Source organism: Dipodomys ordii, unplaced genomic scaffold (genome assembly GCF_000151885.1).
Source record: "Dipodomys ordii isolate 6190 unplaced genomic scaffold, Dord_2.0 Scaffold83, whole genome shotgun sequence".
Lineage (NCBI taxonomy): Eukaryota > Metazoa > Chordata > Mammalia > Rodentia > Heteromyidae > Dipodomys > Dipodomys ordii.
The window spans coordinates 7,183,106-7,209,480 of NW_012267299.1; the positions used below are offsets into that span (position 1 = coordinate 7,183,106).

The 26,375-nt window shown below is 36.5% G+C and overlaps 1 protein-coding gene across 1 annotated transcript in view; it reads left to right on the forward strand.

Annotated features, from left to right (window-relative positions):
- Pde4d (phosphodiesterase 4D, cAMP-specific) overlaps nt 1–26,375 on the forward strand; it is a 1,420,835-nt gene that overhangs the window by 315,410 nt on the left and 1,079,050 nt on the right. Inside the window, exon 3 of the mRNA XM_013025262.1 lies at nt 6,355–6,488. Within this exon, the coding sequence (XP_012880716.1) occupies nt 6,447–6,488 (42 nt within the window). The 5' untranslated portion in view covers nt 6,355–6,446. The remainder of the gene's footprint in view (nt 1–6,354; nt 6,489–26,375) is intronic.

A 26,375-nucleotide genomic window follows, 5' to 3' on the forward strand; every position in this document is an offset into this window, starting at 1 on the left:
GAGCAGCAGGGAAGACTGTTATTACCACAGAGGCTTTTTTTTTTTTTTTTTTTTTTTGCTGAAATTTGAAGAATAGAAAGAGTTTGGAAAGATGAAAAGAATAATCTGAGAGTATGACTTTAGGCCTAGAAGGTTGAAATGAACAGGTCACAGGGATTGCAGACTAGACTAGTCTAAGTGGAAGGCTGGCATAGGGAATGGAATGGGAGATAAAATCAGATTAACATGTAAATCACAGATCACTTGACTCCACAATGGAAATGCATCCCTCATCCTCTAAGTTGCCCCTTGCAGAGGATGCTCTTAAGCTGCAACTTGATTTCATTCTTGTGTTGTAAGTAGCCTGCTGTCTTCTTAAGAACCAAATTGCTACCTCAGCTGGGAAGACTATGGTACATCTGGGCTGACCCGTGGAGCTAGTTTAGGAAAAGCAGTGTGTAGGACAGTGTCATCAGCTGGGCTAGCACTGGCATGGAGTACAGGGGCCTTAGTCAATTTTTTGTGTAATAGTAGGTTTCTCTATGATCTTAAGATTTGTTAGCTTCCCTCAACCTGGATTATCTCTCTGGATCTCAGATTCTACTTATCAGGAACAGGAGAATAAGGAAAAATGGAATCGAGTACCTGGAAAAGAGTCTGATGTAAATAGCATTCATTATCACTCGTTATCATTGTTAGATCTGGACCAATGTTTCCTTTCTCTTTTTGAACAAGTAACAGAAATTTTAGAGAGTGTAAGAAAAATTCCAGGTACTTTCCTCCTTTCTCTCGGTCACATTATTTAGCAGAAGGCCAACTGCAGTTGTATCCAATACAACTAGCATTAGACAGATACTATTGTTAGCTTTCTTCTGTGTGAAGGAGGGAAAATGAGTGGACATTGAAAAGATTGAGTTTTCTTATGAAAAATCTGATCCATGTGTCGCCCATTGCCTCTTGTTTGTGTTCCTTTTAACTTTTGGGAGTATTTTTCTTCCTAATTTTTTGCCGTATTTATTATGATGGACAATCCTTGATAAATGGAACTTGCTTTTGTTGAGTTAAGGATGTCTTTTATAGAGAGGGTACTTGTTTATGTGCTTTATTTATTTTTCCATTAGAGTCTAATTAAGGGGATTAGAGAATATAGTTCAGTGGCATTGTGCTGGTTTAATATAGGAAGGTCTTAGGTCCAAGCTCTGTGCTTAAAAATAAAAGGTTCTTAATTTGATGTCCAGCACTGAAAAAGTTTTTCTTTTAGCTAAGTGGAAAGGACACTAAATTGCAGACAGATCTAATTGATTATCTCTCGGTCATTCATATACAACTTTATCTGAACCGTTTTTTCCTTTAAGTCTATAATATTTATCTGATACCGTAGCTCAGTCAGTGTCTAGCACACGAATGCTCAATAGTCTTTTTAAATTAATACATTTGAGTGGTTTTATGATTCTGACAGTCACTACATAAACTGAATTACTCTGTGCGAGAAAAAGAAAAGAATAGGAAATTCTTCTGAATTGCATAAAACATGTCCAATAGCTTTTCTGATACTTGAGGATAATTGGAATGCTTCTTCACTCTTGAGTCATTAGCCAATGGCACATTTTCTGTTTAAATGAATAGAATTATATTTTCAGAGAACTTTATGGTTCCCAGAAAACTTTCTGTGATATTATCTAATTCATCTTTGCAACAGGCCTGATGCCATCTAGGGGAAGGGATTTGTTTTTTCTACCTAAAAAGAATTAAAAGAAAGAAAGTTTATTTGAAAGTGAGAGGAAAGCTATGGAAGGGAATGAAGGAGATGCTCTATTTGAGGGGGAGTCTCAAAGTGGAGTTAAGTGGAGTCCTTTCAGAGGGCAGTTATATATTTTTTACTTAAAAATATTTATTTTGTGCTGCTCCTTGGGGTTTGAACTCAGGGCCTAAGTGCTGTGTCTGAGCTTTTTTTTTTTTTTTGCTCAAAGCTAGTGCTCTACCACTTGAACCACAGCTTCACTTCCAGCTTTTTGGTGCTTAATTGGAGATAAGAGTTTCATGAACTTCCCTGCCTGGGCTGGCTTTGAACTGGGATCTTCAGCACTCAGTTTCCTGAGTAGCTAGGATTACAGGTCACTGGGGCCTGGCTGGCAGTTTCTATAGTATGGGGCTCTTCCCATTATCTCCTTTCCTGGGCTTTGTGCTGATTGCTTGATGTCTTGTGTATGTACCACCCCTCCTCTTTTCTTGGTTGCGCTGACCCTCTAGGGCGTTATAGGAAGAAGCATTTGAGTAGGAGCCTGAGGCACCATGGGAACAAGATGTCCCAGGATGGGCCACTTGTTACCTGTCACATGTTAGGTCTGCTACTTTTTATTTCTCCTGTTTAACAGTTTCCCTTTCACTCTCAGCTCTGTTAGGTGGCCTTGAGTGATGCTGTTACCTCCACTCTACATTGAAGCAAGCAACTGGCAGAGGGAAAACAGAAGGCATTTTTCTTGGTACAACCTAGCTCCTGCATATGGCACAGTGAAGAAAGAAAAGTGAATTCTTTGTGATGGCCAGTTCAGGCCATTTTCTCCCTATAAACACTGTCTTAACTCTCTTATCCTTGCAGAAAATGCGTGCACTTTATCCAGGTGCTCACCTATCTTCCCCGCCTTCCCTTCATTTTTATTTCTGAAATATTTTTCCTTGCAAGAGTGGATTCTTCCTTCTGCCTAATTAAGTTTTATAGGGGAACTCCTATAATAATGGAATCCCATATGCCAGTGTTTGCTTTCCTGCTTTTCCTTTTAGTGTACCTAGAGGGAGAAATGTTTTCTGCTGTCTCATTGCATCATCTTTGCCGAGAGAGGAATTTATGGGAACTAAGAAAACTACTTTCCCGGAGAGTAAATCTTTTTATCAAACGTTCTTTGGTGTAGGCAGGCACCACCTTGCTATTTGCAGTGATTATCCCTTGTTGATAACTCATGATTTCAGTAGCAAAGCAGTGGGGCACTGTGGATGAAAATGCAGATCATAGAGCCAGACAGATCAAGTTTGAATCCTGGTTCTGCTATTTGCTGTGTAATTGACTTTCTTTCTGGAACCAATTCCCTATTTGGTACCACAGAGATAATACATTAACAGTGTCTAGCTGTCAAGGTTATTGAGAGGATTAAAGATAAGCGATAGGTATTTTTCTCAGGATGAATGAAGTAGCAGAAAAAATACAATCCTCTTGCTAAATCCCAGACCAAAGTTGTGTGGCATTTCTCCCGTTTCTGCTGTGGTCTCCCTTTTACACCTGTTCTACCCTATGTGGCCTTCTGTCCTGAAATGCTGACACGTGACAAGCTTACCAGAAACTTCCTTTGCCCTCAGGGTCATGGCATTTGGCAACTGAAAGGGCAATCCTGGCAGGAGATCAGAGGGAGGGGAAAGTGAGGCCACATGCTTCCTTCTTCTCCTTCCTTCCAGGGTCACCTGAGGTTTAGTGTGCGTCCCACACACGAACCTCCCTCATCTGAGCAGTCCACTGATCTTTAGCTATTGCCTAATGGGTAAGAACCCCAGTATTGCCAGCTCTACTCTCCTACATCTTCTTATACAGACTTCACTAAAGCATCCTTGAGTGATTCTAGTATTTGCATGATGTCCATTACCCCTGCAGAGATGTATTTTTCTATTCTTTGTTTCTTTGTGGAAGTTTAGTTCTTTAGGAGAAAAAGAAACACGTAAGCTTATTTATTTTGTAAGTTGCCATTTAATAGTAAGGGCGGAAAAAGTAATGATTTCTACATATTTCTTAGGTACCAAGCATTCTCCTAGATACTACTTTAGACATATTGCTTCTTTGTGCTCCACATGCAAATATATTAGGATCTCTCTTTTGCTCAGAGAGGTCACATTACTTACCTCAGGCAACACAGGATGCCAATGGATTGCCTAGTTGATTCCAGAGTTTGTACAGTTTTGTAGTTCCTAGGCCATCTCTTAGGTATGTAGACTGAGAAAGCCAATCATATGCACAGTTTCCAATTAAACTTACTTGTCTACTCAAATTTCTATAGGTCTTTAATTCCCATTTGATGAGTTTTCAAATCAAATTTGTGATAACCTTGATTAATTTAGAAAACCTTACCAATTCTACTTTTTGTCTAATTTGACTGATTTGTTAATTTAAAACCATTGAGTCACTAACTCACTGGGAATAACTAGCACATGGTTTCCCTAAGGGTTCTCATTACATACTGAATGAATAATTCAATATTTTAATGAGTTTTCCTCTGATAATGTGTTAAGTTTACCACAGCATTATCTAGATGTCTTTTTCTTTCTAGGTATAGATTAGCAAGTTCATAATTAATACTCTGTCTGTGTACTTCTTTTCCTAAGGACCTGTAAAATATACAACATCATACCTAATCTGTAAAGGTGACCAAATTCCCCCAGGTATAGTAGCTGAATACTTTTCCTTTGAGGATTAATTCAATTATCCAAATCTGCCTCTCTTTAAAAAACATCCATACACACTCAAACTAAAAGTATTTGCCTAGAAGCTCACATTTGATTGTGCATTTTTCTCTTTCCATCAGGCAGGAATTTTCATTAAGCTCGGAAGAAGGCTTTGTTCTATGCACCTTTTGGGTCCTCAGGTTGCATCTAGCAATATTCTTAGCAAAAATAAACTCCATTTCTCTGTGTCTGTCTCTACCTTGCTGGGGGACCTCTGGGGGGGGACCTCTGGTCTCTCTAAAAATATCTCCCTTTGATTTTTAAGAAAACTTGAAGGATTACTCATATATGTTCCAAACAGGATTTTTAGCTGTGAGAGAGCACCACTGCAAGGTGCAAAGCTTGGGGAAAGTGACTGTCTACTGGGAATTCGTGTCAGTGTGCTGTGTCCCCTGCTCTCTCTCCCATTTTTTTACTTTTATTTTTCTTAAAAAGAAGATAGTTAATTTTGTTTGGCTCTCTCCCTCTCTCTCTCTCCCTCTCTCCCTCTCTCCCTCTGTTCCTCTCTCCCTCTCCCTCTCCCTCCCTCTCTCGCTCTCCCTCTCTCTCTCCCTCTCTCTCCCTCCCCCTCTCTCTCCTCCCTCTCCCTCTCCCTCTCCTTCTCCCTCTCTCTCTCTCTCTCTCCCTCTCCTTGAACTTAAGGCCTCATGTTCTCACTTCGCTTTTTACCTCAAGGATGGCACTCTATTGCTTGAGCCACACATCCACTTCTGGCTTGTTGGTAGCCAGTTAGAGCTAAGAGTCTCACAGAATATCCCTGCATAGGCTGGCTTTGAATGGAGAGATCTCAGCATCTCGAGTCACTAGGTTAGAGGTGTGAGCCATCAGTGCCTAGTAATTTTAATTATATTTTCACTTTATAATTTAAACTACTTCCTTATTTTCAAACAATTTACTAAAACCAATTTCTTTAGGCATTGGTTGCTATTATCCTTTTTGTTAAGTCTCAAATACAAGTCCTTTAGAGAAAGACATGCTGGTATCAGCACCAGCCCATACCTGTATCAGTCAGTGTCTATAGCATCTGAAATTTGTGTTTTATCATGCCTGTCTGCCTCATTCTCTTTCCCTTAGGGTAAGTGCTTTCCTAAAAGGCACTCTGACCCATATGCAAATGTATTCTATGAATATGTAAGTCATGTCCAGATGTGGTGGAATATTAAAAATGAACACACCCTCATGCAGCTATTCAATTTTCTTTCTTCAAAACAAAGACTCTCCTTCTGAATGTCTAGTGGAAAGCAAAGGTTAGGTAATAGGATTGTCAGTATTTTAAAGTGGCAACTACTTGGAAATAGTCTTTGAAATAGCAGTTATTGCTAAATAGCTAAACTATCCTGAGCTTCTCTCTAGCATTCTTCCCAACCTTTTCAAACTAATGAGGCCCAGAACTCATTAAATTGACTGCAGAGCCACTGGGATGGTCCTACTGTCCTACTGATGTTTTGCTAGTGAAACAAAAGCCATGATGCAGATCTCAGGCTTTCCTTTCAGACTTAGGCACAGACCCACCTTGGTGATCCATCAGTGGAAAACTGAGGCTTCTTAACTGTCTCAAGATGAAACAGCACATATCATAAATCAGTTGTATCTTCATTTTCACACTTAGAACTTAGGTTGCGGCTACTGTACAGATTTATTTCAGCCACTAAACATGCAGACTTAAATAATCAATAGCAAACAGATGGTGCTTGACATGTCTACCTTACATTTAACAAAAGCTGTTTTGGAAATATTGCTTGTGTGTACTTTTATGGCTTTAAACACATTACCATTTTAGCCTGTCGCGATGAATTATTTAAGAATTATTGTCCTGGAAGATAGCATTTCAAAGTGCACGTGTTAATCATATACTTGATTAAACATTTCCTTGCCTTTTTTTTTTTCCAGCATTCCAGTTGGCTTTTGAGTGGATGATTGTTGTAGTGAGAGCATTGACGTTGAAAACAACTAGTGCTGTGTAAAGGCCTTAAAACACCACGATGAACAGAAATTCGGGTGATTTGCTTTCTCGGAGCAAAAGTGTAAGTACCTTTCACTTTTTTATTCTTTTCTGAAAGTATGTACCTATAACTTCTTACTGTTTCTGTTGGACTTTAACACTGTGTTATCATGATTAGGCTTGTGGGAAAACATTAGTTAACTTTCAATTCACTAACTGTATGCAGCTCGTTAACAAACGAAGATTTGTTTGTGTGGCCTGGTTGACATTTGGTGGAAATTTTCTTTCAACCAATTCTTATGCCTTACCAGTCATACATATAAGACTGCTAATATGATACTTAACACCCTGATTTTTGAGTCACAAATATGCTGTTAAATATCAAAGTTGAAGAAATTTGTATCTTGAATTTTTCTCAGACTTTCTGGGCAAATAAAAACAAATGTAAATTGGAACTATGTCAAAGGTACTTGTAAACCAATCACATTCTGAATTTTTTTTTTGGAGTTTCCTACCTTGATATGGGTCTTTATAATCTTTCTTTTTGAGTTTTTTTTTTTAACGTTTTTAACTGAACATCCTCAGGGCTCTGATGGGAGGTTAAGTATTGTTTCCAACTTCTTGGAAATTCATGATAATTTTTAGTCTCTTCTTAGCTTACAAAAGGAAATATGAACAAATAGAGCAACTCAAAAAAAGCCACACAAGACAAGGATGAAAGCACACTGTTAATTTCCATCAGGAAAGCTCAAAGAACATGTCCTTTGTTCACATACCCAAGGGGGAGAAGGCATCCAAACAGATGTGCTTCTGACGTAGGAGCATTCATTTGAAGGCACAGGAAAACCACAAATGCAAACACATTTCTCTGGTGTGGGAGCACTTTGTGTTGCATCTACTGATTGTATTGTGACAGCCCCGGGCCATCTTTCATTTTTTTTCCTATAGAATTAGGATCTAGCATTTTGAGAGTGAAGCATAAGCATGTGGAGTGGAAACTGTGGGATGTCCAACAGCGTTTCTTCTCTTCTTTATTCTAGTATTTTTCCTAGTGGTCAAATGTCACCATTACCATTTATTCACTATGTATGTATGGACATCTTTCAGGTATTCTTTTAAAATTTATTTTTACTTTTTATTAAGTAGTTGTATGGATGGGTTCATTTTGCCATGTCAATTTATGAGTACAATGCATCTCGATCAATGCCGCCCCTTCCATCATTTTTTTTCTACTTCCCAGCAGGCTTTCTTAGAAAATTAATATGGAAAGTATGGGTACTATATTTAGTATTTAACCAAGTGAATTCAACAAACTCTGAGGGAAAGTTTGGGTTCATTTTTTAAATAGTAGATTTTTCATAACATAAAAGGCCAGAACCAGAGGTTATAGTTTGTCATCATCATACAGAGTTGCTCCTTGTAACAAAAGTGAATGGCAAACACATGATCAAACTACAAATATATCTATTGCTGTATTTTCTTATTATACATTAAATATAAAAGCAAACTATCATTATCACACTTTATTTTCATAGACCTGTGATAGGAGAAAAATGTATGACGGCAAAAGGGAGACTATTTTGTCTAATTAAAATATATCATTAGATACTTCCTTATTCTTGGAGGAAAAACATTCTAAAAGCAAATGATTAACTGAGCCATGACTGTAAGGTACTGCAAGTACTTAATGATGCTAGAAGATTTCCTATTTGTATTTGTTTTATGCAAACTATTTCATATTTGTCTTTGTTGCTGTTGTTTTTAATGTACTTATAATGTACTATGTGATTTCTTTTGTTTCTTTTATGTGTTCTTCCCCCATGATATAACCTCTGTTTTCACTGTATTTGATTCTGGTGCCCTGCATATTGTATATACATTTTTCTAATTTGGGGAAGGGAAGGGAGATAACAAAATGCTGAAACAAGAATACAGGTTTACCTATTATAACAATGAGATGTACAAGACATTATGTTAAAAATGAACTTTACAACCTCAGGGTGGGGGTGGGGGGAAGGGAGAAGTTGGGGAGGTAGGGAGGGAAGGGATGGTTGGGGAAAAACAAAGGAAGGGGTAACAATGCTTGAGAGAAAATCTATTCATTACCTTACTAATGTAACTGTAACCCTCTGTATAGTATCTTTACTATATATATATATATATATATATTAAAATTAAAAAGATTTCATATTGATGGAAAGGCTCAAGCTTTCCAGAGTAAGAGAACCTGTTTCCTCCATTTGTCCAAATGTCAACAGTAGAGCTCATATTTCACTGGTTCCTAGTTTCTTCCAAACCCACCAGCACAAGGAAAATGCTTACCCTTAATTAAAGTGACTCTAAGAAGGAAATTATTCTTAATTAGAGAAAAGAGCCAGCTATGTTGCCTAGATAAAAATTGTTACTTTATAGTGCAAAAGTTACATTGGTCTATGAATGTCACATACAACATGCACCCTACTTTTTAAGTATTTGTTGTGCCAGAATCCAAAATTTTATACTTGGAAGTAAATGTTTCCTGTGTTTGATAAGCAAAGTTATACAATTAATTTGATTTAGAATCTATGACTGCTCTTGGGCAATATGATAGTTTGAAATCCAGAGATGCTTTAAATATTCACAGAATTTCTATTTCTATCTGCATGCCACTTCCTAGGTCTTGTATATATCACTATGGGCTAAAACATACAAAAACAAAAGGGGGGAGACTATTTTTAAGCAATCACCTTATTATTGATTTCTTCCTATGGGAGAGATTCCAGGGTAGCTTGCAAGACCACTTAGCCAACCGCTACATTGTGTAAAAGATGGAAGCATAAGCTGAATAATTAACCTAGGTGAGAATTCTGTTTATCACTAGCTTTGAGTTTTATTATCCCAGGTCATATGCTGATTCACAAATTGAACATTAATTCTCAAGTAAATACACAATCAAGGCAAGTCAAAGAAAGTCAGTTAGTCAGTTTAGGTCATAGACTAGATGGCTTATATGGAAAGTTGTTTTCTCAAAGCTCTGGAAAATCTGTGAAATCCAAGAGGGAGGTGTCCATCAATTCTGCTCTGCTAAGGGCTATCTTATTGGTTGGCTGATGCCTTGTAGACAAACTCTTCTTTCTGGATCTTCACATGGGAAAGTGAAAGAGCAAGCCCTGATGTCTTACTAGGTCACTATTGCATAGAACCTCATTTAATTTAATTACATCCCACCTCCAAATACCATCATATTAGGAGTTAGGGATTCAAAGTAAGAAAGTAGGTGAGACAAAGACTTCAGTTCATAACAGTTTGATGATGATGATGATGATGGTGATGATGATGATGATGATGGTCATTACAATATTGAGAATAGGACATGGGATCTTCAGCATGCTTGTCAACTTTCTACCACTTGAAACATGATTCTAGCCTTTGGCTTATATGTTGTTTTTTACATAGGCTGCTACTTTTTCCTGGGCAGACTTTAAACTCCCAATTGTCCTGCCTCTGTATTTATAAACTATCATTTCTAGATACACACACATATACATACATGTATATATACATGTATGTATATACATATAAATACACACATATATATTAACTGGTAGAACAATATATATATACTAATGTAACTGTAATATATATTATATATATAACTGTAATATATATTAACTGGTATATATATATATATATATATGTATACTCATGTAATTGTAACCCCTCTGTACAGTATCTTTACATCTGGTGGCAAACAGGAGATAGAAGGAAAGATATAGACATGGAGGAAGAATATAAAAATTTCCATAGCTTGGGTATATTTAAAAATTAGGCATCATTTAAAAAAACACTGTTCTTTACAGTATCTTTGTTATTATTCTCTGAGCTCATGAATTTGCATAAACTTCATCTAGTGAATGAACTGGATATGTTTTGATTCTCTTCATTAATCAATTCTCTTGTGTATTGAATTGAGAAGTATCATGTATGGGATTATACATTGAATTCCTGAATTTCCAGGACCCCAAATCATTTTCTTCCTCTCAGTATGGAAGAATTCAAGACAGCATCCGCCCAATTGGATTTGCTTTCTTGATGACATTGCCCTCTGTTTGACTTAGTATTCTTTTGGATCTTCTACATTTGGATAAATTTGTCACTCACCAGATGCCTTTAATTGACATTCCCTGTTATTTTGGATAGAATTTTGGCTTAGAAATTTATTCAAAACTGTGAGCATGTCCTGGCTGGTTGGAGGACACAGGGTACATGGGAAATTCTCTCATACTGAATTTAAAGTCCACCTATATAGGCTGTTGGTTTTGAATCCAGAAGCTGGAAGCCCATCTGATGAAATAAACCAATGGCACTTTAAAATTGCTTCTCTTCACCGGCAATCTTAAAAACATTGTCCAATGCTTATAAACCAACTGTATACTACTTTTTAAATACAAAAAAAATCTTTTTCTAGTTATCTTTTACATTGGTGATTTTTTTGGGAAGCAATCGTTCTCCTAATGGCTCAGGATGAGTAATTTATGGCATTTCATCTTTATCTCATTCTGCCCTGCCTGCCTTTAGATGGCAGATGAAGGAGAAATTTGGAAAGGATGATGGATTTTGTTATGGCATTTCAGAGCTGCCTGCATTCATTATTCTTCACCACTACTTCTGTAAGATAGACTAAGGGGTTTTCAGTTAAAGTAAAAATAATAGATTGCTTCCCAGACTGGCCTCAATTCTCTGCTATCTTTATCAGCACCTAAAGTATAAGACTGATACAGTTCTAACAGTGTACAATCCTGACAAAGTTGAGTATGGAAAAAATGTGTTTTTTTAAATTGTGTCACTTGCAATAACATTTTATGGGCCAAAGAAGTGCAGAGGAGATCTTGTATACAAAATGTTTTGAAGAGCACAGATGCAAAGTAAAATTACATTTGGAGATGTCATGTCCTTTGGCCATCATTCCTGCTTTCCAGCCAATGTTGTGTTTGCTTGTTTTTTTTTATTTATCTAGCTTCTACATATGAAAGAAAAGTTGTCATTTTTCTCAATGAGCCTGTTTTATTTCCCTTAACACGATCTGTTCTAGATCCATCCATTTCCCTGAGAATGACTCAATGTTTTCTTTCTAATGCATGAGTAAAATTTTATTGTATATATGTATCACCTTTTTTTTGATTCACTCATCCATCGTATCCATTGTAGGGCATCTTAGTTGGCTGTTTGGCTATTTCCATAACTTCCAGCCTTTTTTTTTTTTTTTTTTGTATTGGTCCTGGGCTTGAGCTTCTGGCCCAGGTGCTTTCCCTGAGCCTCTTTGTGCACACGGCTAGCTTGTTACCATTGGGACCGCAGCTCCACTTCAGTTTTCTGGTGGTTAATTGGAGATAAGAGTCTCACGGACTTTCCTACCCAGGCTGGCTTTGAACTGGGATCCTCAGTAAGTCTCCTGAGTAGCTGCCATTATAGCTCAGCATCCACCCCCCCATTATTTTTAATTACAAAAGCCGACACATATGCATTCCATGGTACCTGGGTGTTGGCTCTGGGCAACCAATGTGAAGAAAGTATTTTTTTCTCCATCCTCACAGAGCATATTGACAGCAAAATGTATATAATTTATTAAAATGATTTCTTCATCCTGTCACTCTAGTCCTGATCAATCACTTGTATCTGCTGATAATCTTAAATTCTTCTTCAGAAGGAGCTAGAAGTCCTTTCTCAATTCTTTCTCAATGTACTCATTCTCCACCACATCATGGGGCCTTGTTTGGCAGAGATATTTTGAGCTCTGAATAATGTGCCCCAATTGTCAATTATGCTCATTGTTACAGAAACATAGATTATTTTAGAGTTGTTGAAAAGAAATTTTCCCGGATAAGGAACAATAGGGTAAGAATAGCTGAAAATATAAATAAATGTAAGTACTGAAAAAAAGATCAGAAAGAATAGTGGTTGATCAGTAGCCATTGACTTTGAAATCAATCCCAGGTCACAAGACTGTTCCGACAGCCCAAAGCCAATCACGAAATTGTTGTCTTAGGAAACCTTCATTTTTTTTCTTCAATATTGTGAGTGTGGAAATTTATTTTGGGGCAATTTCAAATGGGAATTTAGTTCCAAGTGATTATGTCCGAGAAATAATTGCCTGTATCGTACTTAACAATATAAACACTAAAACAGCATGTAGAACTGTAGAGGAATTTTTGTCAATTTGACAATAAATAATTAAGAATGTTTCTTACAGCTAGTATGTCTATAGCAACCTGAAATTTTAAAGAAAAATATACTCATTTATTGGATGTACAATTTTTTCTAGCAAAAACACATATTTTTATTTATGTATTTATATTTTGTCGGTCATGGGGCTTGAACTCTGGGCTTGGGCACTATTCCTCAGCTCTTCTGCTTAAAGCAAGCATGCTACTGCTTGAGCCACAGCACCACTTCATGTTTTTAGTGGTTTATTGGAGATAAGAATCTCACAGAGTTTCCTGCCCAGGTTGGCTTTGAACCGCGATCCTCAGATCTCAGTCTCCTGAGTAACTAAAAACACTTATTTTTAACTAAAGCCCATTTTCCAACTATCAAATTTGGTCAATTATTATTTTTTAATACTTAAAATGGCCATCAGTAAATAAGCACTCCCAAAATAAATTAAAATCATCTGTGTGTTTACTTTGCTGCCATGATCCATGCTACAAAGGACATCATAGAGATGGTCTTGGAGAGCTCAAATTATAGTCTTGCCTTTTACTCTAATGTGTCTTGATGGTGGGAATAAAAGAAGAATTAGATTTGTCATAAATACTCCCCAAATTTAGTATTTCCTAAAGGGAGTTTTGGAAACATGTTGCAACATAAAAGCAATGAAACAAACATTATAAGCCAAATCAACAACAGTCACCAAAAAATCCATCAAGAACCAAATCATCACCAACAATAAAATAAATATACTTTCATTGTTGCAAAAGTTCAGCCTTGACAGTTGACAGGCTCTTCTGAGTTGTACAAATGAGAAGTCATAATTGCCAATGGCCCTGCCACCAGTTATTTCTATCCTTGGTCTTCCTTCACCTCCCACATGCCTGGAGATGGTAAAAAGTACTATTTAAAACAAAGACTAAATCCTAGGTACTCAGAAGGCTGAGATCTGAGGATCATGGTTCAAAGCCAGCCCGGGCAGGAAAGTCCGTGAGACTCTTATCTCCAATAAACTACCAGAAAAATGGAAGTGGCACTGTGGCTCAGGCGGTAGAGTGCTTGCCTTGAACTGAAGAGCTGAGGGATAGCACCCAAGCCCAGAGTTCAAGCCCCATGATTCACACACACACACACACACACACACACACACACACACACACACACACACACAGAGACTAGGGAAGAAAAGCCATTTTGCATAAAACTTATATTTTTATTTCATCCATGCCCCCATTCTTCCTGATTTAGCAGTGTGAGTTTGTTTTAGAAGTGTTGTTTCTGTGTTTGGAATTCCATGGTGTGTGGCCTTCAACATCCTTAGTTTAATCCAGTCAATACTATTTATTAAGCCCATCTAAACTTAACTGCATGATAGCAGTTATATTCCGTGGGCCTGAACATCAAATGATACCTGAGGGATTTAGAGAGTTAACACATCATGATTCATTTCCAGGTTGCATTTTTAAGGCTTCATAGAGAATCTGGTTCAGTCATCATTAAAAAGCAAATGGATTAAAACTTCTGAATACAAATGACAACACGAGTTCCACAATAAAGATGATCTTCCCTACAAATTAAAACAGAAACTACAAGCTTTAAAGTTTTGCTTATTGCATGTTCTTTGAAGTATTATTAAATGCCTAACTTGTATTTCTCTGGAGAAGCCATCATACAGTATTAATTTGCCAGCAGGGTTCTACTTCAATATTGTATGAATCATACCAAGGGGGAGCTCAACACAGCTCGAAGACAATAGTCTCTGAATGGATATTCAAAGGACGTTGAGGAAAAGATGTATGTGTACATAGAAGGACCAGAAAAAATGAAAAGTCCTATTTGCTCATGTGGGGATTTAGAACTTATATTCTTTCCTCCAATTTAAAAGAAATTATTCACATAGTCAGTGAAGAGCATATGTGAAACTGGGCACCAGTAGCTCATGCCTGTAATTCTAGCTACTCAGGAGGCTAAGACCTGAGGACACGGTTCAAAGCCAGCCGGGGCAGGAAAGTCTCTGAGACTCTTATCTCCAATTAACCACCAGAAAACCAGAAGTGGTACTGTGGCTCAAGTGGCAGAGCTCTAGCCTTGAGCTGAAGAGCTGAGGGACAGAGCCAAGCCTCAGAGTTCAAGCCCCACAACTGACAAAAAAAGAAAGAAAGGAAGAAAGAAGGAAAGAAAGAAAAAAGGAAAGAAAGGAAGAAAGAAAGAAAAAAAAGAGCATATTCTTTGACGGGTAGGGTTTCTTATTTAGAAGGCATGTGTGTTCTGGTTTCTGAAAACAATGATTTTAAAACCTCCTAGGAAGAATGATACCACCCCATTTGTTAGGAAATGGAAAGACTCAGAAAAAAATCATGTTAAGTGAAGTAAGCCAGGCCCAAAAGAAACAAAGGTCCCATGGTTTCCCTTATTTGCAATATATAGTATATGTCTAGGACAAGCAGAAAAGATCAAAAGCTATGTACATATGACCATATAAGATGATGCTAAGCAAAATGAATCCCAAGATAGGGACACAAGAGGTTTTATCTTGGTTGCTGTTGTTTTTAATGTACTTATAATGTACTGTGTAATTTTTTGTCTCTTTTGTATGTTCTTCCCCCATGGTATAGCCCCTGTTTTCACTCTATTTGATTTTGGTACCCTGATATTGTATATATATTTTTCTAATTTGGGGAGGGGAAGGGAAATAACAAAATGTTGAAATAAGGATACAGGTTGACACATTGTAACAATGAGATATACAAGACAGTATGTTGAAAACCAACTTTACAGCTTGTTGGGAGGTAGTGGGGGAGGTGGAGAGGGAAAAACAAAGGAGGGGGTAACAATGTTCAATAGAAAATGTACTCATTACCTTACTCATGCAGTTGTAACCCCTCTGCACAGTATCTTTGCAATAAAAAATATATTAAAAAAAACCTCCTAGAAATCAAAACCAATGACTGAAAGTGGAATTAGTTCTTACAAATAGATTCAAATTTGTCTATTGGATTTTCAAGAAATAGGAGAGTGTTTTTGAGGATATTTTGTGTTTGTGCAGGTAGTGGAGCTTTAACTCCGGACTTTGTCCTCTTGGTTGGCTTTTCTGCTTAAGGCTGGCAGTCTTCCATACCTTCACTTCCAGCTTTTTGGTGGTGAATTGTATATAATAGTCTTATGGACTTTTTTTATTGTGAAAAACCGTACAGAGGGGTTACAATTACATGGGCAAGGTAATGAGTACATTTCTTATCAAGCATTGTTGCCTCCTCCTTTGTTTCCCCTTCCCATCCCTTCCCATCTCCCACCTCTCCCTCCCCGGCCAAAATTCTAAAGTTTGTTTTCGTCTCATAGACTTTATTGCCCAGGCTAGATTCAAACTGCAATCTTCACATCTCATCCTCCTGAGTAGCTAGGATTATAGGCATGAGCCACTAGCACCAGCAAAAGAATTTTTAAATGGCCTTAAATCAACATCATAGTAAGCTATTATGGTTCCTTAAAGCTGTAATATTTTTAATGCCATACTATGAATGACAAGAAACTTGAATTATTTTTAACTTTCTATTATCACAGTCATAAATAGACATAAAGCAAGATTCACAAATATGTTCATTAACACCTATTCACTTGTATGTATTTTCATTAGACTAAAAAATGAGTTATCCTGAGCCTTGATTTTATAAATTCACCAATATGTGACCTTAGGAAATTTACTTCAATATCAATCCTTTTCATTTATTCATTTGTTGATGAGGAGTATAGAAGGTAGTTGCAATATTTTGAGTGGCTCTCCTCTGAAAAAATATCTCTATTATTTTATTTTATATCCCAGTCATAGCAACTCCAACCAACTTACTGCTGATAAACACCATTTTGACCCTAAAGTTCACCTGGGGTTACATTGAGCCTATCTTTTATTAAAAAAATTGTTTTTGTTATTATAAAGGTAATATACAGAAGGGTTACAGTTACATAAGACAGGTAAAGAGTACATTTCTCTTTAGACACTGTCACCCCTTCAAACCCATCATTCTTTGATTAACTCAGAGAATTCTGAATTGTGGTACCAAGTGTGGACGATGTGGTTCCTTCCTTATGTCCAAGAATTACCAATATTTTCATTTATTATCTATTTATTTGTTTTATTGTGAGAATACCGTACAGAGGAGTTACAATTACATGGGCAAGATAACAAGTACATTTCTTATCAAGCATTGTTGCCTCCTCTTTGTTTCCTCTTCCCATCCCTTCCCTTACTTCCCCCTCCCCGCACCTGATGCTTCCCCCACCCCCACCAAAGTTGTAAAGTTCGTTTTTCAACATAAAGACTCATATATCTCATTGTTACAATAGGTCCACCTATATCCCTAGTTAAACGATTTTTTTTGTCTTCCCCTCCACAAATTATACCAACATCAAATACAGTGAAAGCATGGGTTATACCGTGGGGGAGGGACATACAAAGCAACATAGAAATCATCTTGTAAATATGTTAGAAACAAGTGCATGAAAGGAAAAAAGAACATTTGCATACTTATCTTGGGTTCATTTCACCTAACATCAACTTATCTGACCTTTTCTGGCGACTCAGACATATACTAGTTATTGCAAATAAGGGAAACCATGGGACCTATGTTTCTTTGGGCTTGGCTTACTTCACTTAATATAATTTTTTCCAAGTCTTTCCATTTCCTAACAAATGGGGCAATGTCATTCTTTCTGATGGAGAATTCCATTGTGTATATATACCACATTTTCTTGATCCATTCATCTACTGAGGGGCATCTGGGTTGGTTCCATATCTTAGCTATGGTAAATAATGCTGCAGTAAACATAGTTGTGCTGGTAGCTTTAGTATGGTCTTGTTTGTGATCATTTGCATACCCAAAAGTGAGATTGCTATGTAACATATAACCAGCACTTTACTAAAGCCTACATATAATGGAAGAAAACCCAAATGCAGAAAGAAAATCTACAGCACTATGAGAAACTAATCACATATAGCACAAACAATATGGTGCATGAATATGAGCAATCTTTATCATATATCCTTGCAAATTCAGTATGAATTGTTTCCCTTTTGGTCTGATTCACTTGTACCCATGTCATTCTTCTACTTGTTCCTGCCATCTCTTTTTTTTAATAATTAAAAAATTTTTATTGTGAAAATACTGTACAGAGGGGTTACAATTACATGGGCAAGATAATGAGTACACTTCTTATTAAGCATTGTAGCCTCCTCTTTTCTTTCCCCTTCCCATCCTCCCTGCATCCTCCTGCTCCCCCAATCCTCCCCCCCCACCAAAGTTGTAAAGTTTGTTTTTGACATAATGACTTGTACATCCCATTGTTGCAAGGAGTCCACCTGTATCCCTATTTAAACGATTTGTTTTTCCCCTTCCCCTTTGACATCTCTTGTTTATTGGTGTTTCCATTACAGTTTAGGCTTTACCATTAGAGCTTGATGTATTGCTTTTTCAGGGGCTGCTTATTGGAATTCTTATTCTCCTGAGCCTTCCTTTGAAGTCTTGGTAAAAACAAACATGACTCTTGCATTCTACATGCTTGTGAAACCAGCATCATGTGGTTGACAGCAAGGTGTGCCACCAGTTTTTGGATAGCCAGATCTCCTTGAACCATGACTGCAGAATCCTGAGTGCTTGGGTGGATGGACCTAGGAAAACATTTCTATCAATGAGCCTGAATAAGCAGGGAGCCCCAGAGTGGTCTCTTTTCAAGGGGAAGCCTTTCATATGTGGGTAAATTTTAGACTCATGGGAACCTGAGATACATGAAGTTTAATTTCCTGTTACCTCTGTGTAGTTTGTAGGTTGGCTTGATGGCACTGATCTCTTTTAAAGCCACACTTTCTGTGACCCCCCATATACAAACACTTCTTTTCTTGGCAAACTGCATGCTTTCAGATATCTCTGTGCTACTCTCTGTTCCTGATTCTCAATGTACATTTGGGTAAAAGGAGGCAATAATATCTATTCAATAGCCTGAATTCTAGCATGCCATGATATATCCTCCCTAAATTAATTAGTCCATTTCTTTTAGATTTCTCTTCTCTCGGAGTCTCAAAACATGTACAAAATAGACAAATTCATTGGCAGAATGCAAATGACATTTTATCTAATTTGCAATAGAGACCTCATTTCCACTTGAAATATTATGAACATTGAATATTGTCCTAAATTATCTTTATTTCTATCAGCTATTATTGTTATTATTATCTTTAAGTAATTGTACACAGAGTTGCCATTTAGCAAAGTAGTTTATTAATACAATATGTCTTGGTCAATATCACTCCTTCCAACATTCTTACCTATTCCTCCTAACCTACCTCTTCCTTTACTATTCTTAATTTTGTAGGATATGCATTGAAGTCTTATCTGCATTTTCCCTGTCTTTTCCACTTCTGTTAGCTTTAAGTTTTATCAGAATCTCTTGTTAAACTGCTTATAGCATTCTAGACTTATCAATCCACTTCAAACTTTTCCATATTCCTCCCACATCAGTTTCAGAGGCTTAAGAATCATGCAGTTAAATTTAATTATAGCAATGACCCTCTACTCTTGGTAAAACTTTTCTGTATTAGTCATACTCTCTTACCACGGTCACAAAAGACCTGGTGGAAACAACTTAAGGGAAAAAGATTTATTTTGCTCATAGTTAAAGAAGTATCAATCAATCATGGCTGGGAGGTCATAGCACAGGATCTTACCTCATAGACAACAGGAAGCAGGCAGAGAAGCAACAGGAAGGAGCCAGAACAAGATATATCTCCCATGACCACTCCCCCCCCCCGCCTTTGAATTACTTCTTTCTTTTTCTTTTACTTTCCATGAACTCCTGATAATGCCATCTTATTATGAACTCATCAGTGGATGAAGCCTTTCATTAGGTTAGGGCTCTCATGATAATAATTGTCTCTCACTTCACAGTCACACCTGGAGTTGTGCATTACTAATCTCTCCCAGATGTTTCTCAATCCAATAAAGTTGATAATCAATCAAAACTAACCAACATAGGAACTAACAGAGAGAAAGAACAAATACTCAATTCCACATTCTGCAATCCAAGCATAAGATATTAATAGACCAAACTAAAACTTGTGCTCGCTATTGTTAATGATAGTAAGAATGGACTTCAAGTCTAGCTCAGTTACTAACTGTATAAATGAAATTCTCATGATAATGGCCTACTAGAATTAAAATCATACTCATCTTTATTCAATAAATCTATATAATTCAGTATCTACTATTGTTACAAAACTTCCAACTTTGGGCAAAGATTACAGAATATATGTGAAAGGTGTCAGAAAGCATTCCGAAGTGACAATATCAAGAAATCTTCCATATATGGAATATATCGAATAAATGTTGAAATTATCAGACAATAAACCATGATCAGTATGTTGATGTGAATGGAAAAGTGTGACAACAGTATCAGATAGATAATTTAACAGATGCAAACTTTAAAGAAGAATCAGTAGGAGTGTTAGAAATTCAGATAACATACTAAGAGCTAAAGACAGTCCTCAGTCCTATTGGTAGATTTGACACAGCTAAGGAAATAATCAGACAGCAGAAATTACCTAAATTATAATTCCAAGAGAAAATAAAGTAAAATAAAGAGAGAAATGGAGAAAAAGAAAATCTTTGTGTGTAGGTATATATGTGCACACATCTGCATCTCTCTCTCTCTACACATACATACATGAAACTATATATACATATATATACATATATAGAGCACCAAATATTAAATGATATGTGTATTTATGACCAGAGAAGAAGAAAGAAAAGTGATATAGTAAAAGATATTTCAAGAAATACTGCTATTTTCCCTCAGAACTAATGACAGACTTCAAATAGCGAACTCAAAGATAAAGATACAGCAAACAAGGTACATGTGGACACATACACACACTCATACATATAAACACTCACACACACATATACAGCATAGACATATCATAATCAAATGGCAAGGAGAATGGAGGGGAATGAAATAAGAAAAAACCAATGCATATGCTACAGAACTAAGAAAAGTGAGGAAAGAGGATTAGAGAGTGCTCAAAGGTATTGACATTGGCTGAGAAGAATTGTAGTCATAAAACACTTCATTGAATGAAAACTCCTTTGTATAACTACGTAAAGATAATAGATTGATTTTTTTTAAAAAACAACTAAAGACAGAGAATCTAGTAGGCACCCAGAGGAAAAAGATACAAATTACCTACTGAGAAAAACAAAACAGTAAACTTTTCTATAGAAATGGATAAAGACAAAAGAATAATATTTCTAAAGTACTGAAAAAAATAACAAAATAAAGCCTATTAATCCTGAATTTTATACCTGTAAAGCTGTGCTAAAATATAAAATATGCTTTCTGAGAAATGCTTTTTAAATTTGAATTCTCTCAGATGTCCCCAAAGTAATATGTACCTGTGCCCTCTTTTTTTAAAAAAATTATAAAAAGCTTTTATCTTCTTCAAGTTGGAAAGATGAAGAGATTTCTTATATTCAAAATTAATACATCCACTGTCTCAGAGAATTATTGTCAGTTGCCTCCTCTCTTTTTTTTGGGGTGGGGGGTCCAGTCGTGGGCCTGAACTCTGGGCCTGGGCGCTGTCCCTCAGCTCTTCAGCTCGAGGCTAGCACTCTACCACTTGAGTCACAACGCCACTTCTGCCTTTTTGCTTATGGGGTGCTGAAGAATCAAACCCAGGGCCTCATGCATGCAAGGCAAACTCTCTACCACTGACCTTCCCAGCCCCTGCCTCCTCTCTTATATTCAACCAGTTGTAGTTGCAAATCCCTCTTTTTTACCTTAGTCTTTCTTCCCATGTGTATCCCTTTAGACAGTTCTAGCATTCTTTTCTTATTGATGCTATTTTTACATTTTCTTATTGGCTATATGCTTCTAAAATAATACTCTTGCCTAGTATTCTGTTCTTACCTCTGACATTATTAGACCACTGCTTTTTTAGATATTAAAATATCTTAAAAGCATTAAGATATCTCCTTTACTATCGTTACTATTACATAACTGCAAATTTCCATATCTACCTCATATATCTGATTTTAACTTTAAAACTCTATCTTGATGAATACTGTAAGTAATGGCATCTGCATAATACTTCCTAAACTTGATTTATGTGATTCTTCCTCTTCCATCAATATGTTGCTGGCTATACTAAATATTCTCCCCCAATTTACTGTCATCAGTGATTAACCCACTTCCTATGCCAGAGTCCTGTCTGTCTTTCTTTCTCAATTCCTTTCCAACATCTAAACAAGCAAAATGTGGCATTTCATGTTTCTTTTTTACTCATAGTTCAGAGTCTTCCTCATTTCAACTCTAGTTATGATACAGATTCCCTTAGAATCATCTTATTCTTCCTTTTAAATCAGAGACTCAAAATAGACTACAGTAGTGTGGTGCCAGTAGCTCATGCTTATAACCCTAGCTGCTCAGGAAACTGAACATTCAGATCTAAAGCCAAGCTATAGAGAAATTGATGAGACTCATCTCTAGTTAGCCTGCAAAAAAACCGTTTTTTTTTTAAATTGTAAGAATACCATACAGAGGAGTTACAATTACATGGGCAAGATAACGAGTAGATTTCTTATCAAGCATCGTTGCCTCCTCTTTGTTTCCCCTTCCCATCCCTTCCCATACTCCCCCCTCCCCCCACCTGATCCTTCCCCCACCCCCACCAAAGTTGTAAAGTTCGTTTTTCAACATAACCACCTGTACATCTCATTGTTGCAATGGGTCCACCTGTATCCCTAGTTAAAAGATTAAAAACAGAAGTTTTGACACCAGTGGCTCACACCTAGAATCCTAATTGCTAATGAAACAAATCAGAGGATCAAGGTTTAAAGCCAGCCTGGGAAGGAAAGTCTGTGTGAATTTTATTTCTAATAAACCACCAAAAAGCTTGACTTGGATTTGTGGGTTAAGTCATAGGGTGCTAGTCTTGAGCAAAAAGGCTAAGCAATAGAACTCAGGCCCTGAGTTCAAGCTCCTTTACTGGCATGCATGTGTACACACACACACACACACACACACACACACACACACACACACAATAGACCACAGTAGTGAAAAGTCATATCATTATTTAAGTAAGTACATCCAATCTACTGACTTTTGTTGTTTTTACTATTTTTGTGGCAACTATTATTTTTGGCAACTAGCAGTATATTGTATTGATTTTAATCTGTATCTTTTCACATTTGCATTTTTTCCTTCCAACATAACTATACTGTCTTATTTTTGCCAATTAACAAAGCAGTTTATGAATACAATGCATCTTTACCATGTCATCCCTTTCAATATTCTCACTCCATTCTTCTCAAACTATCCCTTTTCTCACTTTTCTTAATTTTGTAGGATATATATTGAGTTCTTTTTATTTTGTCGGTAGTGGGTCTTGAACTCTGGGTTTGGGCAGTGTCCCTCAGCTCTTCAGATCAAGGTAAATGCTCTACCACTTGAGCAAAGCACCACTTCCGGTTTTCTGGTGGTTTATTGGAGATAAGAGTCTCATGGGCTTTCCTGCCTGGGCTGGCTTTGAACTCCAATCCTCTGATCTCAGACTCCTGAGTAGCTAGGATTACAGGTGTGAGCCACTGGCACCCAGCTTACATTGAATTCTTAATTGCATTCTCCCATATCTCCTCTTCTTTCATCAACTCCTTCCCCTTGACCCTTCCCTACCCCTTTTGATACCTTGTGTTTATTTTGTTGAATTGTTTGTTTTTCTAAGGAATTACATTGAGCTCTTCCTAGACTCTACCATATTTCAGTTAATGCATTTGTATATGCTTGTATAGCATTCAATGTATTTACTTATAAGTTTATAAGCTAATTCTAACTTCCATCCATGAGGGCCTGACTTCTTAACGTAATCTTTTTCAAGTCTTTCTATGTCTTTTTCAAATGATACAATATCTTTTTTTCCTTAATGAGTGAGTAAAATTCCATTGTGTATACATATTACAGTTTCTTGATCCATTTGTCCACTGAGTAGCATCTGGGCTGATTCCATACCTTGGCTATGGTGAATAGAACTGCAGTGAGTATGGTTGTGCTGGTGGCTTCACTGAATCCTGGTTTATAATCTTTTGTATATATTCCCATGTATAGAATTGCTGGATCATATTCACATTTCCTTTTGTGTTAGATTTAAGGTAACTCTTAAGACAAAATTCAAAACAAAATAGGAAATTATTTTGTGTGCTATGTTTACATAATTTCTATTAGAGTTGTCATTCATAATTCATCCTTTTCCAAAAGAATAATTACAGCAAAATTTGATTATACATATGATTTTTTTCAAGATGACTGACTGACACATTAAATTATTACCCTAGATGTCAAATAGAATTAAGATCTAATATATGTGTGCTAATAATAACAATAATGATTGCTAATAATAAGAACTATTGTTATCTGGAGAAGTACTGAACATTTTATTAAATTTTGACAATTTGCATTTGTGACATTCACAGATATAGAATTAGCCTAGAACATCTGTTTTTTGGTCCCAGAGTCAGAGACTCTTGATTTTAGAAGACTTCAACCACTCAGTCTTGGCTGAGGATGAAAAAAATGTTGAGTAAATTAGGAAAGATTGCACAATTGTTAATAGAGAATTTTAGATGCATGTTAAGTCTTCTGCTTCAAGTTTATTGGCAGTGACCTAATCATGAAGCCTCACATACATAACTATATCTTCACTCATATGATAATATATTCTTATATTCTTTGTCTACTGAAAAATAAATCGTAACATTCTTATAGCCAATTATCTGTATTTATGGCTATATTTATAGTGGATAGCAAGGCTATATTGTAAACTCCAGATGTTTTTTCATTTCTTAGTGCGACAGAAAATAAATTGTTTGGAAGACATTTTCACAATGAATGGTGGCCCCCATGCTTGTTATGAAGTGGTAGTAAATGACAACAGAAAGAAAACTCTTTTACATAGCAAGTATTCAGTATTTAAAAATTGCCTCTGATGTTCAAGAGAGGAGAAATTTGGGGAAGGTTATGCTCTGAGGCCTCTGGGTAGAGAGGTGGTGAACATTGTGTGCAAGGATAGATCCAGTGGCAGAAGGCAGAGCTTAAAAGTCACTTCCAATTATCTTGGTAGAAGAGATGCCCAGTTGTAGAGTTGTTTTGGGGAGTAATTAGGGCTGATGGCCAGTACTAAGGTATTCTCAGCTTTACTTTTTCAAGATTTTCTTTAAATTTCTGTATTACAGTAATACTTCAGCAAGGTTGCCTCGAGATGTGGAAAAGATGATGGGCTCTGAATTTCACATAGTTTTCTGCAGTAGTGTGCTTTGCTTATTTTATTGTTTTATTGTCCAGAGAAGTCTAAATATTTGAGACATTCAAATACAGAATTCTTCCTGATGTGTGACTTTGTGTTCAACAGTTTGATGTATATGGCTGTATATCACATCACATATTAGGTAGAATATTCCAGAAATAAAAAACTTGTAATGCTTTTAATTGCACGGTTTTCTGAGTAGTGTTTTGAGATTTCATTCTGACCTATTTCTTCCCACCCCAAACATGAATCTTTCTATTCAATGAATCCATTGTGTATATGCTGCCTACATGTTAGTCATATAGCATGGTAGCTGTATGGTGACTGGATAGTGAGGTACTGCACTGCTTGTGATCAAGCAACTTTTGCATGGTAGACTAACATACATAACAATGCTTAATTACCACATTTACATCACTTCATCTCATTACATAGGCATTGTATTCTCTCAGGGAATCACAAGAAAATGAGAGCTAGAAACTTTACAAGATGATATTATAACAGAGAGCATATTCATGTAATGTTCATTACAGTATATTGCTTTAGGGGGTCTATTTTGTTATTGGTTATTGTCAACATCAAACAATTCCTTATTATAAATAAAACCTTATCATAATGATGAGTGACTTGGATTTATAGAATGCAGTGTTATTTGTAGCTTCATCCATCCAATAGGATTTTTTTTCTTTTCTTTTTTGTTGGTCATGGGTGAACTCGGGGCCTGGGCACTGTCCCTGAGCTCTTTAGTGTTCAAGGCTAGCACTCTATCACTTTGAGTCACAGCTGCAATTCCAGGTTTTGAGTGGTTAGCTGGAGATAATAGTCTCATGAACTTTCCTGCCCAGGCTTTGAACTGCAATCCTCAGCTCTCAGCTTCCTGAGGGACGGGGATTACAGGCATGACCCACCAGAGCCCGGCCAATAGGATTCCTGAAACACATTTCCCAAAGACAGAATAAGTAATATATTTTGTATAGGTGTATGTGTTAACACATGTATGTGTATATTCTTTGATGCCACACTAATCATTCAAAAATGTATCTTTCAATCACCATGTTTTGTCTATTTTCTTTCTTTTAATTTCTAGTTTTATTTTGTAGTCTATAAAATATAGAAAATTAGTTCAATTTTATTGTATTTGTTAAGACTTGATTTATGTTCTAGAAATAAGATCTATAGAGTGATATGAATGGCAATATGGAGAGTTTCATGATCAGCTGAGAAGAATGCATTCTGTGGTTGTAGGGTGGAATATTCTGTAGATGGTTTTTAAGTCCATTTAATCTTACTCTTACATTAAATTATGAAGTGTATTATTTTTGTCCAATCTATTAGTGATAATCTATTGGTATTAAATTTACCTACTGTTACTGTTTTAGTATCATTATGCACTTTTTTTATTGTGAAAATACTGTACAGAGGGGTTACAATTACATG